Below are 14,052 nucleotides of genomic sequence, written 5' to 3'. Positions count from 1 at the left end.
TGCAGCTGTTTCTAAGCTGTGTGATTAGTGTGAAAGCCCTCTGCAGAAGCAAGCAGTAACTTGAGGTTAGTGATCTTGTGGATGCAATTAAGAGGGAAAGTTTTTATGTTATTCTTGAGGAATAACACTGCTTTACTCTCTGAAGCCTTCTTTAAGATTCCACATCTTGTTTTTCATCTTAGATTTTCCCTTTGAGAGATTTTTCTACGTTGAAGTTACAAGAAGATAAAAAACATTTTTATCATGCATGTATTGATAGATTTACATCTCTATGCTCCTGGGGGCTGGCACGTAAAAGAGCTGCTGCTGATAATCAGCTCTCTTGTTCTGATCTAGAATTTTCATGATTGGAATGGAAAGTAAGGGAATAAGGTATGGATATTTGATCACTTTCTACAAATTTCTCTGCAGCAGTCCCAGGATTAAAAAAATAAATAAATAAATAAACTGTATCTTATAAAGAAAATGAACGTGCCCTTCTTTATAATGTTTAATAGGGAAATTTGAAATCTTGGGTTCAGGTAGATGTTAGAAATCCTATAGTGCTTTTCAAAACAATTAAAAGACAGCTTCAGTAACACAACCAATGCTCCTACTGTCCAAATATCTTCCAGCAGCCAATGGAATGGGAAGGCTGGAGCTTGAATGCAAGGTTTGAGGGTGGCGGGGGGAGGTAGAGGAAAAGGAAGAAGAATGTGGTGGGGGAATTGAATAAAAGAAAAAAAGGCAATTCACCCTCAGGGTTGTTGTGCTGAACATCTGACTGAAACACATGCGTCTCCCTCCTACCATCCACCTGCAGAGGAAGCTCTTGAGAATTTAAAAAAAAAAAAAATTATACTAATGTAGTTTAGTTCCTCTCTTAGCCCAATTCCTCATGTCTGGGTCGCACTTTGTGCGTGCTGGGGCAGGTCTGAACTGCTTGTGCTAAAACTGCATTTATTCTGTTCTGCCGATGTCAAAACTATAAAGAGAAAGAAGGGCAGGAGGAATGCAGAATGGAGAAGGAGGAGGAGAAGAAAGATGATTTGGGCTTCATTCTTTTCTCTAGGGCATTCTTTGCATTAGGGCTGTGTCAGGGAAATATGTACAAAGGGAGATGTCAGATAAGCTTTACTCTTTTTCTGCTGCAACTCTTCTTCCATTGTTCTATTTTTCTAAGACTCTACCGTGCCTGTTTACAAAGTACTTTATCTGGGCTTTGTAGAATGGAAGTTATACTAATGGTTTACATTCAACAGGGTAACTGGTGCTCGTGACTGTTTCAGCTGCATTGACAGTTTTTCATCACATCCTTCAGTCCAGTGAGCAAGAACTTTCTGTTCCAGCTGAACTGCTCTCTGGTGCTGCAGTGGTAACCTAAACCAGTAACTTTTGGATTTTGTTCCAAGGCAGAGTTTAGCAAACTGTTAGTGGGTTTCATGCAGCTGACTTCTGTTTCCAGCTGTCTCATTTAATTAAAAGGTTCTAAAATACCCCAAATACTCTTTATTTTCCCATGGCCACAAGGATGTGATAATGCATTTGCAAGCTTGGGGAAGGGTGGCCCATGGTATTGCAAGTGGGAAGGGAGGAGTCTATGAGTCAGTCTCTATAAATTCATGCTGTTTGTGCAGCAATAAATCTTGAGAACATCTGCACTGGGAAATGCCATTCCTCCTCCCCTGGTACCGATTATCTCAGCCGTCTCACATGGTCCTGTTAGCTCATGTGCTGATGGCAGCCAGTTGGTTGCTTTGTGTGAACAGACTTTAACCTGTTGAATGATTTTCTTGTAGGCTAGAGGAGAAGGACAGAAGGTGGTCATTGCCACGATGGGGTCTGATTTCAAGCAGGAAAGACCTATGAATTTTTATTTCAAATGGACTCTTGGGCTCCATAATAATGGTCACAACCTACCTTGAACAGTCTGATTTGATGTTGTCAATGTGCAGCCAAAATGTCAGTGATTCACCTGTACTGAACTTAGTCTTGTACTTCTTTGTCAAGTCATTTAAGGACTGGTCGCTTTCTCAGTGAGGTTCCTTCTAGACTTAAACACAATGCTTTGAGACAGTTTAGGTTTTTATTTGTTAGGTTAATGTGTTGGGGAATAAACCCTTCTTGCCAATACACCCAAATTTATTCTTCAGTGATAATGAGCAATCTGTCACTATCAAAGGTTTTAAGCTCAGCACTGTACGTTAGGCAATTTGCAGTATATTTATCTGTACGTGCATTAAAGTACTGATTAAAAGCATATAGGAACTGGTCTTACTGCACTAAAACAAACTTCTGTCTCTCCCTTTTAATCCAGTCGAAGCCCATGGATTGAAAGGTCTTGTTCAGCCTCTGAGGCATTTAGAGTAGGGGAATAAAGGAACTTGCTGCCAGACTTCTGATAAGAAAGGCTATATCTCCTCCCTAGGTGGCACAATGTTTAAATGCTTTGGTTGTACTGAAGTAGAACAGCCACTTCTACCAGAATCTCTTAATAGAGTAAAAGATGATTGTTCCTGCTGCATAACAAATACCACCATGACTACAGGGCTTCTTTGGCATCCATTTAAGAAAACCAGCATGTAAATCTTGAATAAACATGCCGACAAAAGCCTCTTTTGCATAGAAAGTGACTTTTTTGTTTAGTATCCATTTTTGTGCTATTGCCAATTGTGTCCAGTGCTTCTCCAATCGCTGGTAGATGCAAATACAAATAGAATTAAATTAACCTTTAGATGGAGAAGAGAGAAGAATGAGGGACTGACAACTTTGGAAATGACAAGATACATTTTCCAGCAACTGGGTTACACGATGCAGGTTCTGTCAGTGAAAACTACCTTTTGAAGTCAGTGGTGTTTGGATCTATCTGTGCAGGGTCTAGAGGCAGGCAGCTTGTCTATTTTGATGGAAAGCTCATAATCCATTATGTTTACTGATAAGTTCTTATCTGCTATACTGCTATTTTATGGCTAGAAACTTTAAAGGATGCTCAGAGCAAGCAGCGAGTGAGCTAGACAAATCAAAAGCATCCATCACAGGATCATGGCAAATATTCATTAGCCTCTCTAGTGGTGCGTGAGAGACTGACTTGATCACCTCAGTGCCCCATTGACTCACTCAACTGAATGGCCAACCCTCCATTTACAGATAGGCCAACTGTCAGAGCCCTTCTCTGCAAGCACGAAGTTTACACCCCCCTACCCAACTCTCCTCGAGTCAGTAGTGAGAGGCCTCAGCTTCTCTACCCACATACCCCTGAGGTAAGTAAATAGTACCAGCACTTTGTGCGTTTGTATACCAACCGCAGGGCAGATAAATGGCTCACTGTGCTCATGCTGAAGGTCAGTGGGTCAAATAGTGAGCAGCGTCTGTTTTGAAATCTGTGCCTAAATTATAGGAAACATTTAAGAGTGTGATTAAATCCCATTCCAAACACTAAAGTGCTTAAGAACTCTCTTACACTGAACGCATTCCTGAGTATTTGCACAAATAGGAAAAATACCAAGTGTTGAAAACATAATATCCAAAATATGTTCACATCTTGAGTGTTTTGTAGGAAGTTCACTGGGCCTTTGTGACATTTCTAGGCAAATGAGACACGAGTGGGAAATGCAACTTACCTGGGGCTAAGTCCTGTAGCCTCTGCTTAGGCTCTCTTCAGTGGTCTTGATTTGATCGATTGATTGATTGAGAAGGGAATGCAGTGTTCATCCAAAAGTTATTATGGGATATTTTAAACCTTTTTAAAATGAACCTGTCATTCATCTTTTTCTTTTTTGATACAATGTGATCAATGATTTGTACACAAAGAAATAGTGAAATAAATTTCTGGCATCATCTTATGTTCTAATCTATAGAAATGGCATGAAGTATCTGAGCTGGAATGCAAAATCTGGAGAAAGTAGTAAGGTAGTTTCCGGTGCTATTTTTGTATTTCCTGAGGCTTGTGTCATTATGTGCTGCCTTATTACTATTCTCTTCTTATGTAAGATATGAAAATAACAGAGGGAAATTGCTTTTCCATTCTATTTCCTGAAGTCTAAAACACACCATTATTTCATCTTGTATTCAGATATCTCTGATATTTCAATGCTAAAGATCCATGTTAGTTGGGTGCTTCATAATGTTCTTGAGACTTTATGTTTAGAGTTCCTTTGAAATATATCTTTACTTCATTACTCAGCAATTCTGTTCTCTCTCATCCAGTTCAATTAAAGGTATCTTTCTTTTTTCAACTAGATTATGGGTTCTTCATCAATTTTTTTTGTTTTCTAATGTTTCTGTCCTTGAATGCTGAATCTCACTCAGATTAGTCTGTTACAAGCTGGTCAGTTGATGAAGCCAAATGCTGTATAGAAGGAACAAATGTATTTTTGTAAGCTACACTATAGCGTGTGGAACTGTTAGAGTGGCAATACAGTAGCTCTTAAAATTCTTTATTGTAGTGGCACAACCCATTTGGTTTGAGTTTGGGTCAGGATTGTGAAGAACTGTCTAACTTCAGTCATAGTGCTTTTAACTGCTACTACATCTTGACATTGTTACTGATGTACTGTAGATGTTTTCTTTGCACTTTAACAGGTGTACAACATGTTTCAACATCAGAGCCTTGGAATTAAAGTCAGCATTCGAGTGACAAAACTAGTCCTACTTCGCAGTCGACCTGTGAGTTCTGATTCATTTTTACCCTCTGCTATAACTGTACTACTCTAGTTTTACAGGCAGAGCAGGATCTGTGTCCTGTGTGGGTGAGAAGTATGGGGTGTTTGGCCACAGGATCACAAAACGTAACTAATGTGTGCCCTGCTACGCCAGGTAGTGTTACAGATGGAAGTACAAGGGGCCACAGAAGTGGGAGGAACTGCAGTCCTCTTATGTAGCCTTTCTGAAAAATCTTTGCTTATAGTTGTGAGACAATCTCAGGAGTTAATTGTTAGAAAAACTATATGGCTCTGGGATCAAAAATAAAAATGCCAGATTTAGGAGGCTTTGAAGCTTGTGACTGCTGCCGGCTGATGGAATTTGTTCTGTATATCAAATGGCAGAGGTCAATGTGGATTATGAAGCTCCTACTTCACCCTCTCAGGTGAAGTTGGTTTCATGCTTTTTCATTTTCTAATGTTTGTGTATTTGATCCTCAGTTGTTTGGTGTTTTCTTTTTTTTATCAGAGGTATAATGATTTTGTAAACACTGTGATGAATATCTGTTCTTTTGTATCCCTTTCTATACAAAAGGCCAAGTTATCTATTGGGCATCATGGAGAGAGGTCTCTGGAGAGCTTTTGTCACTGGCAAAATGAAGAATATGGTGGAGCAAAATACCTTGGTAACAACCAGGTTCCTGGTGCGAGGGATGACACCCCTCCTGTGGATGCTGCAGTTTTTGTAACCAGGTATAATGAGGCTAGGTTTATTGGTTTCCTTAAGCAATACTGGCCCATAGTCTGTGCTGGGATCATCTGGTTCAGCAGTTTATCCAAGAAAAAGATCCATTGATGATGATATGTTTGCTGCCTATGTGCTGTTTGGAGGGCTCAGATGCTTCAGGTGAAGTGTTTTGTTTTTGTGTACTTAACACTACTGTGCAAAAGCTTTATCACAGTTGTCTTAACTGTATCCTGACTATGACATGCTATCAAGACATGTCTGTAGAACCCTGTAGAAAAAGGGTGATAGAAAAAGGGTGATACCTTTTTCTTAGATCAGGTGGTAGAAGTCGAAAAGAGGTGAGGTTTAGGAAGACACCAGTCTTCGTCCTACAAGAAAGAAGCTGCCAAGTTGAGAATGTGGGTAAGAACAAGCACCTTAAATTTGATTAGGTATGCATATTAAGCACTCTGAGAGGAGAAATAGTTGGTACCTCTGGAGCAGACAGTGTGTTGGTAGGAAGGAGATGGTGAGGGAGCTGTCTCCTAAAGAAAGAGAGAAATGAATACCAGAAGCTAAATTAATTTTCTCTTTGCCTTAGGAAATAACCACTTTAACATCCCCCCCTCTGTCAATCCTCAAGTCAGTCATTCTTAATTTGTCTGTGTGTTTAAAACCTGCTGCATTTATTTCAGGCATGTATCTGGTTGTGTAAACTGTGTACTTTAAACTTAAGAATGCATTGTTTCAGAAATTACTACTGAATAATTAAAGTGAGCACAAAAATGTAGTGTAAGATGGCTTCTTTATTGCTTGAAAGACACTACTTCCTACCTTCCTCTTCCCTAGATTGAGACAGGAAATGTTTGTACTGCACTTAGATATTCCTCACCTGTGCTACCTTTTTTTCCCCTGCCAACATTGTAACTAGAAATGCGTGCTTTTGCATAAGCTGCTGTTTTGACTGCAATTGTCTTTTGTGTTAACAGTCACGTTGCAAACTGTCCACTGGATTGTAGTGGTTCAGTAAAATAGCTGGCAAGCAGGGCATGGGGCCAGCAAAGCTGTGACGAGTGCACCTTCACAGATGTGTGCAATTTCCCCAGATCTTTTTCTCTCCATCATATTCACTGTAGCCCAACCCAAGCACCTAAGCAACTAGTTAGCATTTTAGGCAGGATGAGTGGCTCCTTTGAAATCATTGGGCTGAACATCCTGGTTATAGTTAAGAATATGCTTTATTGGATCACAGCCTAAATAAATAACTAACATTTCTGTTGAACTCATCTGGGCATCGAGTTGTCCTGCATGACAAGTGAGGCATACAGAATCTCTTCTGATGTGTTCTGAGCACTGGATGAAGGGAATGAGTGGAGCATTTCATCTGTGCATTCTGTCTGCAGCTTACAAATTGAATGCATAATGTCATGTTAAATGAATTGAACTCAGGCGTTTGAGGAAGAATTGCAGAGATGCTCATTGGGTTCATTAAATATGTAGCTTTTGTGATTGGAGTAGTTGGAAAAGTACAGGTTCAGTTGGGTCAGAAGCTAGGTTCAGATTTTGTGAGAAAGTTCAGGCCAAGGAGCACATTGTTCTGTGTAAGAGCAGCATTTCTCTGTTTGATAGGTCACCAATGTTCACTTGTATCCTTCCACCCTGCTTCTGCTGCAAAGAGGATGCTGTGTTCTTGGAAGACTTCTGGCCAAGCAGCCCGATTCCTTTGTCAGGGTTTCTACTCTTGGCTTTGGCAGTGTGTATCCCTTGACCCTCTCCAGACTACAGTGACCAGTAAGGGTACAGGAGCAAAAGCATGTCCAGCACAAGCAATAGAACCAGAAAAAGCAGAAGCTGAAATTTCAGCAGCTGCTTTAAGAGTAGGAATAGATTATCTGGGCTCGATCTCTGGAATCAGAGGACTTTCTTCAGTCTTGCTGTGTTCATTTGAAACGCCATGGCACGCTTGGTTCTTGGAACTTCACTTGTAACTGGTTTTCCCCATATACTCATTGTATGTGGAAGTAGATGACCTCCTTAAGCTACAGGTAAGGGGAGTACTCTATCTGAAATAAGGTGTACACTGCCTTAAGTAGGTAAGGGAGACAGTGGTAAAAATCTCTGAGGGTTTGAATGTAGTGCAGTGGTGTCTAGAATCATCACACTTTTGTTGTTCAAATTCTCATTTTGAACTTACAGAAATTCAAATCTCTGGCATTTACAGGTAATGCACTTCATATTTTAATGGGCAGCTGACCAGCATGGTTTCTTTCTGCAGAATCAGTATCTTAGTGACCCTAGAAGCATGTTTCATTTAAAACACATTCCCTCTGTTGATCTTCTATTCTTTGCATTCCTCAGAAAATCTTCAGATATTCTGTTGATCTCCCAGCTTCTTGGTCATTTAGGTCAGTCATTAGAGTATAGGTGATAAGGGAGCATAGCAGAGAATCAATCAGCACTGATAAGAACATAATTCAGAACTGTTACTCAGCGAAGACTTGTGTTTCTCTCTGATAAACTGCTGTAGTTATTCCATTTGCAGCCTGCTTGTTGCTTCTGCGTTTCTTCAGCTCTTCACCATCCCATTAAGTGGGCAAGTGAAGCAATTCCATATGCATTTAGGAAGCTGGGCACATAGTGCTACTAAATATATATTTAGGGTGAATTTTTTTTTTCTTTTTGGCAAGGTTTTGCCTGTTCCCATTTCCTCTATCCTTTAACTTTGTGACCCATCAGGGTTAAACTGGTTAAAAGATATCATTTGAAGGATGCTGATAACTGACTATTAAACAGAATACTTGTCATTCATGCTGCACAGTTCAGCTACTGTCCTCCTTTCTTACAGGAAGGACTTGAATTGCAGAATTTAGCTTAGCACAGTTAGGTATTTTTTTCCAGTTCATGTGAGCCAGATGGAAGAGTGACTTTAGGAGGAGTTCTGAGCTTCTTTTCTGGCTCTCTTTATTGCATAAAACAACCCACTTATTGTCATTTTTTCAAAGGAATTGTTTAATCTTGCTAATGAAAACATACTCTGTGATAAAAGTGATAATGACTGAGAATTTCAAAGGTCCCTAAGAAGTCAGAACACATGCACTACTTGATTCAGCCAATGGCTAAAAGTGGAGAGGAAATTTACTTCATTGCCATAGCATGTGATTTCAGTACATTATCCAAGACTTGGTGTGATAAGGTCAGATCTGGCCTTGGATTTGAATGGCAGCTCCTGGAGTGAGTTTTATTCCAATATAGCTATGTAAACCATCCTGCTAACATCTTGTAACATATCCACAGGTGAGACAGATCTTTCTTACTGCCTGTATGGTCTGCAGTCCCTCCCATGATTTTCCAGGAAAGGACTTTTTGAATTTCAATGTGTAGATTTTATTTAGGCAGCATCTTGTCTTTGAAAAAAAGGCTGAGATCCACTGAGCTCATTTGAACGTGTTTTTATGTTTGGCCAGAGTTTTAGGGTAAAACTTAATAAGTCCAGGTAATTTAAAGCATAGCATCTTCATGCAAAACCTTTTAATAGAATGAAGTATGGTGTCTCTTGAACTTTATAGGACGGGCTGGGAAATCTCATACTTGCAAGCCCACATGCAGTGAGCTGGGTAATTGTGTTCAGTTCTTTTTGCTGACCTATTTCAAGTTCTACTCTGACCAGGCAGCATCACAGCACTCTCTTAACACACAAGATTGTTCTACCTTTCTACAAGTGTGTGCAATTTGTGCTGAATTACTTTTAAACCCTTGTTTTATGGCATGGTGGCAGTTTCTTCAGGAAGCTGCCCACAAGTGCCAGACACCCTTCAGTGTAGATCATGGAGTGCAAGGGGCAAAATTTGCTGTGCTTTGTTTGCAGAGCCAGCCAGCCCCTGAGGAGAGAAGCTTCTCTAGCAATGGCCTTTTGCCATTTACTAATAGTTCAGCTATCTGTTGTCACAAGAAAAGCATCTGTTTGCTTTACCAGTTTATATAACATAATAAGTCCTTAAATAAACCTCTGTCAAGTTGGCCCTGGGAACTCAAGCGGGTGTGCTTTTGCCAGCTCTGTCAGGAGGCTGTCATTAGTCTTCTTTGGAAGGGCTGGAATGCCAAGGTGTCGAGACACAATAAGGCTGCAGTGAAAAATGAAAGCTGGGGCTGGTGTATGGTCGTAGCTTCCAATTTTGTTTTGTTCCTATCTGATTTTTTTAACACGTTGATAGTTGTTACATTTTTCCTAATTGAAGCATTCTGAGACTTCAATATCTGCTTTGCGAGAGGTGGTAACAGTTGTTCTTCCAAGCCTCTGGCAAACTGATTTCTCATTTCTAAAGAGTTTGGTGTGAAGGTTTTGGGTTTGTTAGCAACAATCCTGAGCCTTAAATACCTTTTCCTATAAAGCCCAATTTCATACTTTTTATTCATGGAAGAAGTACTTCTAATCTTTCTCCATTCTTCTTTTTGCCACACTCTTGAATTCAAAATCCTTTCTTGGACTTGAGCATTTCAAACAACGCATTCCAGCTGTACTAGTGTGATTCTCTCACTAGCCTTCCCTTAGGGTGAGGAAAGCCACAACAGAGATTATGGTTTCTTGGCTTCCCTTGGGCTAAGGAACTTCAGAAATGTACATGATGCTTTTCTGTTCCTTTTCATAGCAGATGGTGCTGCAGAGCAGGTCTGAGGATAGTTTCTAAATGTTTAGGCCTAATTGCTTATTAAAATATATTCAAACCATTAATTTAGTTATAAAATACTTCTCTTCCCATGCTTGTTATGCTCTCATGAGGGTTCTCATTACAAAATCTCACTTGAAGTGGTATTACTTAAACAGTGAGCGTCAAGGGTTTTTTTCCTGCTTCTGTTTAACAAAGATCCGTGGATCTCTGTCAGGATATGTGGATGCCAGTGTCATATGTAGCATCTTCCTGCTTTAGTGAGATTCAGGGAGACTGGATGAGATGTGGAGGGATAACAGAGAGAAGATAAAGTCCTTTTAAACCTGTGTTGGATTCCAACCATAACATGGCAGAGTTGACAGTAATGTGTTTAGCTGAAGCCTGTTTACCTGGCTGTTGTGTGGGAAATCCTGAAATTCTTTTTTTCTCTACCAACATCTGTCATTGTCTGTTTAGTCCTGCTTCTCTCTTGTCCTTCTGTATTGCAGTGAAAGAAGAACTGAGAATTTCTGGCTGTAGATGATCAGTTCTGTGTTCCCAGGCAGTGACCCCACTTGTCCTTTCCTGCCACTGTTGATAATGCAGTTCTCTTCTCAAAATGAGACATTCATTATCAATCCAGGTGCTGAAGTCTGACTTCCTAAAGACAGTCTCATATATGATATTGCAGTACTCTTTGCATGCAAAATCTGAAGTATTAAATTAGATAGTAAGACACGGAGCTGATTCACATAATTACTTGTAATCTTGTAGCAGCTCTCAGTGTTGCTGTCTGTGTTGTCATTGTGTAGACTGCACAGCAGTTAAATAAAAAACAAAATCCCTCTACTCCTGTGATATGTAAATCATGCATCACTGCTTTTTCCTAGCATGGAGTCTGGAGGCACAGGATACATTTGACTTTTGTTCTGTTTTGCTTTCTAGGACAGATTTCTGCGTACACAAAGACGAGCCTTGTGACACTGTGGGTAAGTCAAAGAAATAGAGGAGAATATTTTGATAGCCAACTGTATGCTGAGAGGAGCTTTTGGGGCAGTCTTTCATTCTATCATTTAACATAATGCTGGGTTTGCTATTCTGAATACCTCTGTGATGCAAATACAGATTAGTACGGGGTACCAACTATAGATAATCCTTTAAATGCTAACCCTTCTAGGCACTGGAGGTCTCTGAGTTTAGGAAGTAATCTTAAGTAACCTTATGTTTTTGGAGCAGATGTAGCATTAGATAATTAGAGATTAAGAAATTGTCTGTTAGTATGTCTGTAATGTTCCTTCCAGTGCTCCCTCACCTCATTTCTCAGAGAAGAATTTGCTAACTAATGAATGTATTTGCAGCTGTAAGAACCTGTGCAACACTCACAGATCAAATTGGCACATAGGCATGGAGAAGAATACCTCATTGTAGGAAAGCCAAGTTAAATCTTCTTTTCCGCCGCCTGCTTCCTAACTGCCTTTAATCTTACCCAAGCCCTGGATTCACAGAGTCCTTACATCCTCCACGATCCATCTATTTATTTATTCTACTTAGGTAGCAGTAATCTTCACTGTATCTGTTCATCTGGTGTGTTTTTTTTTTAATCTTGACAGTAGCAGCAGTGTGTGGAAATATAACTCAACATCCTCTCTGTAATGATTACATTAATTTTTTTAAACATGTCTGAAAGTCGAACTGCCCGCTATCCCACGTACTGTGTGAACTTGGAGTGGATCCTGACTTTCAGCTGATCTTAAACTTCAGCGTTTGCAGAGGCACTTGGAGACCAGGAGTCTCTACTAACAGCAGCAGGTGATGAGGGATGTGGGGTATCCTCAGCAGTTCTGGGGCTGCTTATAGAAGTCGCATTTCAGAATGCAGACCCTTCCCTCTCTGTGTTTTGGAGTCTGATCAGGTGGAAGGAAATAAAGAGCTGAAAAATGCATACGTTTTCTTTTTAAATGTGAGCAGGGTTTATATGTTTAAATTTTCCAATGGGAATCTCTCACAGTGCATTTGTTCTTTGTCCAATTGAAAACACGCTTCTGCTACTACAGAGGAAGGTTTTTTGTGTCTGCATCTGAAGATGCCTGTGGTAAGATATAATATGGAAATGAAGAAGAAGAAAAGCTGATGGAAGATATATGCTGACCAAGGTCAGGGCTTTTTCCATTTTTAAAGACAGTGATATTGAAGATCTCTGTTCAGGGGATGATGTAGACAGCATGACGAAGGAAATATTTTTGACTTTTTTTTTTTCTGTTTGTAAACTACCCAAATACTTTCTTGTGCTGAAGTCTATGGCTCTAGTGGAAAAAAGTGGAAGATCAGAGTGATAAAGATTAAACTTGTTAGATGCTATTTCTGCTGTAGTTTTTTGTAGACTTTGAGAAGATGGATATTCCAATAAGGGAAAACAGTTTGGTCTCTTTGCTCTCTTCTGTCTTGCTTTTCTTTACTTCTGGTGCTAGCATCTTCACTTCTGCATTTCCTATGCCCTGCTGTTTTTGTTGTTTGATCCCAGAGTCAGTGTCCAGATCAAGTCTTTCATCATAAGATACCTGCTTAATTTTTTTTAATACTGTTGAATTAAGTAAAAATTTTGATGGCATCCATTTTCAAGCATTATTGCCTGTGCCCAAGGTGGTGAGCTGCTGCAGTTGTCTCACATCAACTACCTGCTGAGGCCCTTATCTCTGTGTTGCATATTTTGAAATGTTTCTTCAAAACTCTTACAGCTAGGAACTGTTCTGGTAGGCCTGCAGTCTGAGTGGAGTCCACCCAAGTTACACTATATGTTGATATTTCATCTGTCGCTGCCTTGAGAAATAGCGCTTATGTTTGGAGCCTGAAAGAAGATAACAGTTCTTCTGCTCTCTTGTTAAGGAGGAATGCAGTAGTGTGGTATGAAATTGGAGAATGGTGGATTTTTGGAGATTCACATCCATAAAAGAGTTCATGTTTCTGAGTTCTTACACAAGTGCTAAAGCCGTGAGATTGTATCAGATAATCAAGGGCCACATGTCTAATTGCCCCGAATCAATCGTATTTGTGATTTGCATGGAGATCATTGACTCTGCTTTCAGTATAGCAGTGTTTTAACTTCCAAATCAGCAAATGTACCTACAAGAGCAAGAAGCCATTCCAAAGAGTGACATTGCATTTGGTCTTGAAGATGATGCTGAGATTACAGCAAAGTTCTGAAGAACTGCAACTTGCTTTCATTCCTTACCTTGCACTTCCCCTTTGTATGTGAAGAACTGTCTCACCAAATGTGTGTGTTTTTTTTACCCTCTTATGGATAAAGCTGGCCATTGCAATGTGATGCACTGCTGCCTTTTAAAGGAAAAAGTACCTTCTTGGTGAGCAGGCCATCTCCTAAACTAGGAAACTGAGGCTGCTGCTCTGTATGAGGTGTAGAATCTGGACTGTAGAATACTGATTTTTATTCTCAGCTCTGGCATTGGAGCTCTGTGTGACATTTGGCAAGTCACTTATGTTTGGAATGCTTCTGTCTACCTCTATGAAATGGGGATTTTAGTGCAAAGCTACAAGAGATTGTATGGCTTAAATAGTTCATGTATAAAACTGTATGATGCATATACATAAAATGTACAGTGCAAATGTGAGTCAGCAATCTAATGTTGCTTAGTCATATACAGACTGTTAGACTAATTTTAGTGCAAATAATCTATTTAAAGCATTGTAAGTATTTGGGGGGGATGGGGGACAGTGCTTTGATTTCTTTTTTTTTTTCTATATGTTGTGAGAAATATGCAAGCAGAATTCTTGGTGGAAATATTGAGACTCAGCTGTTGTTTGGAAGTGGGATTATGAAATTTAAATGGTTTATAAGAGGTGTTCATTTGTGCTCAAAAGATCCATACTGAAAAACCTGTCTGGAATCTTTGCTTGCTATGCAGACACAGAGAGAAAACAGCAGCAGGAGGTTTGTATTTGTATTCTGGCAGGGGCCTCTCTGAAACCAGTTGCTCTGGGGACTTGGTTCAAATTTTCTAGGCCCAGCTGCCAAGGTAGTGTGGAAGGTTACATAACGGCTGAA

General features: G+C 39.9%; 1 protein-coding gene across 3 annotated transcripts in view; it reads left to right on the top strand.

Moving 5' to 3' along the window:
- Positions 1-14,052, top strand: part of ADAMTS17 (ADAM metallopeptidase with thrombospondin type 1 motif 17) — a 165,291-nt gene that overhangs the window by 27,420 nt on the left and 123,819 nt on the right. For all 3 annotated transcript variants that reach the window (XM_042876110.1, XM_042876109.1, XM_042876111.1), the window contains 3 exons: positions 4,561-4,644; positions 5,215-5,372; positions 10,938-10,981. In XM_042876110.1, the coding sequence (XP_042732044.1) occupies positions 4,561-4,644; positions 5,215-5,372; positions 10,938-10,981 (286 nt within the window). The remainder of the gene's footprint in view (positions 1-4,560; positions 4,645-5,214; positions 5,373-10,937; positions 10,982-14,052) is intronic.

Source organism: Lagopus leucura, unplaced genomic scaffold (assembly GCF_019238085.1).
Source record: "Lagopus leucura isolate 7727_CA_CO unplaced genomic scaffold, USGS_WTPT01 Super-Scaffold_100015, whole genome shotgun sequence".
NCBI lineage: Eukaryota > Metazoa > Chordata > Aves > Galliformes > Phasianidae > Lagopus > Lagopus leucura.
The sequence above is the reverse complement of the archived record's forward strand: the minus strand, read 5'-3'. Positions and strand labels throughout refer to the sequence as shown.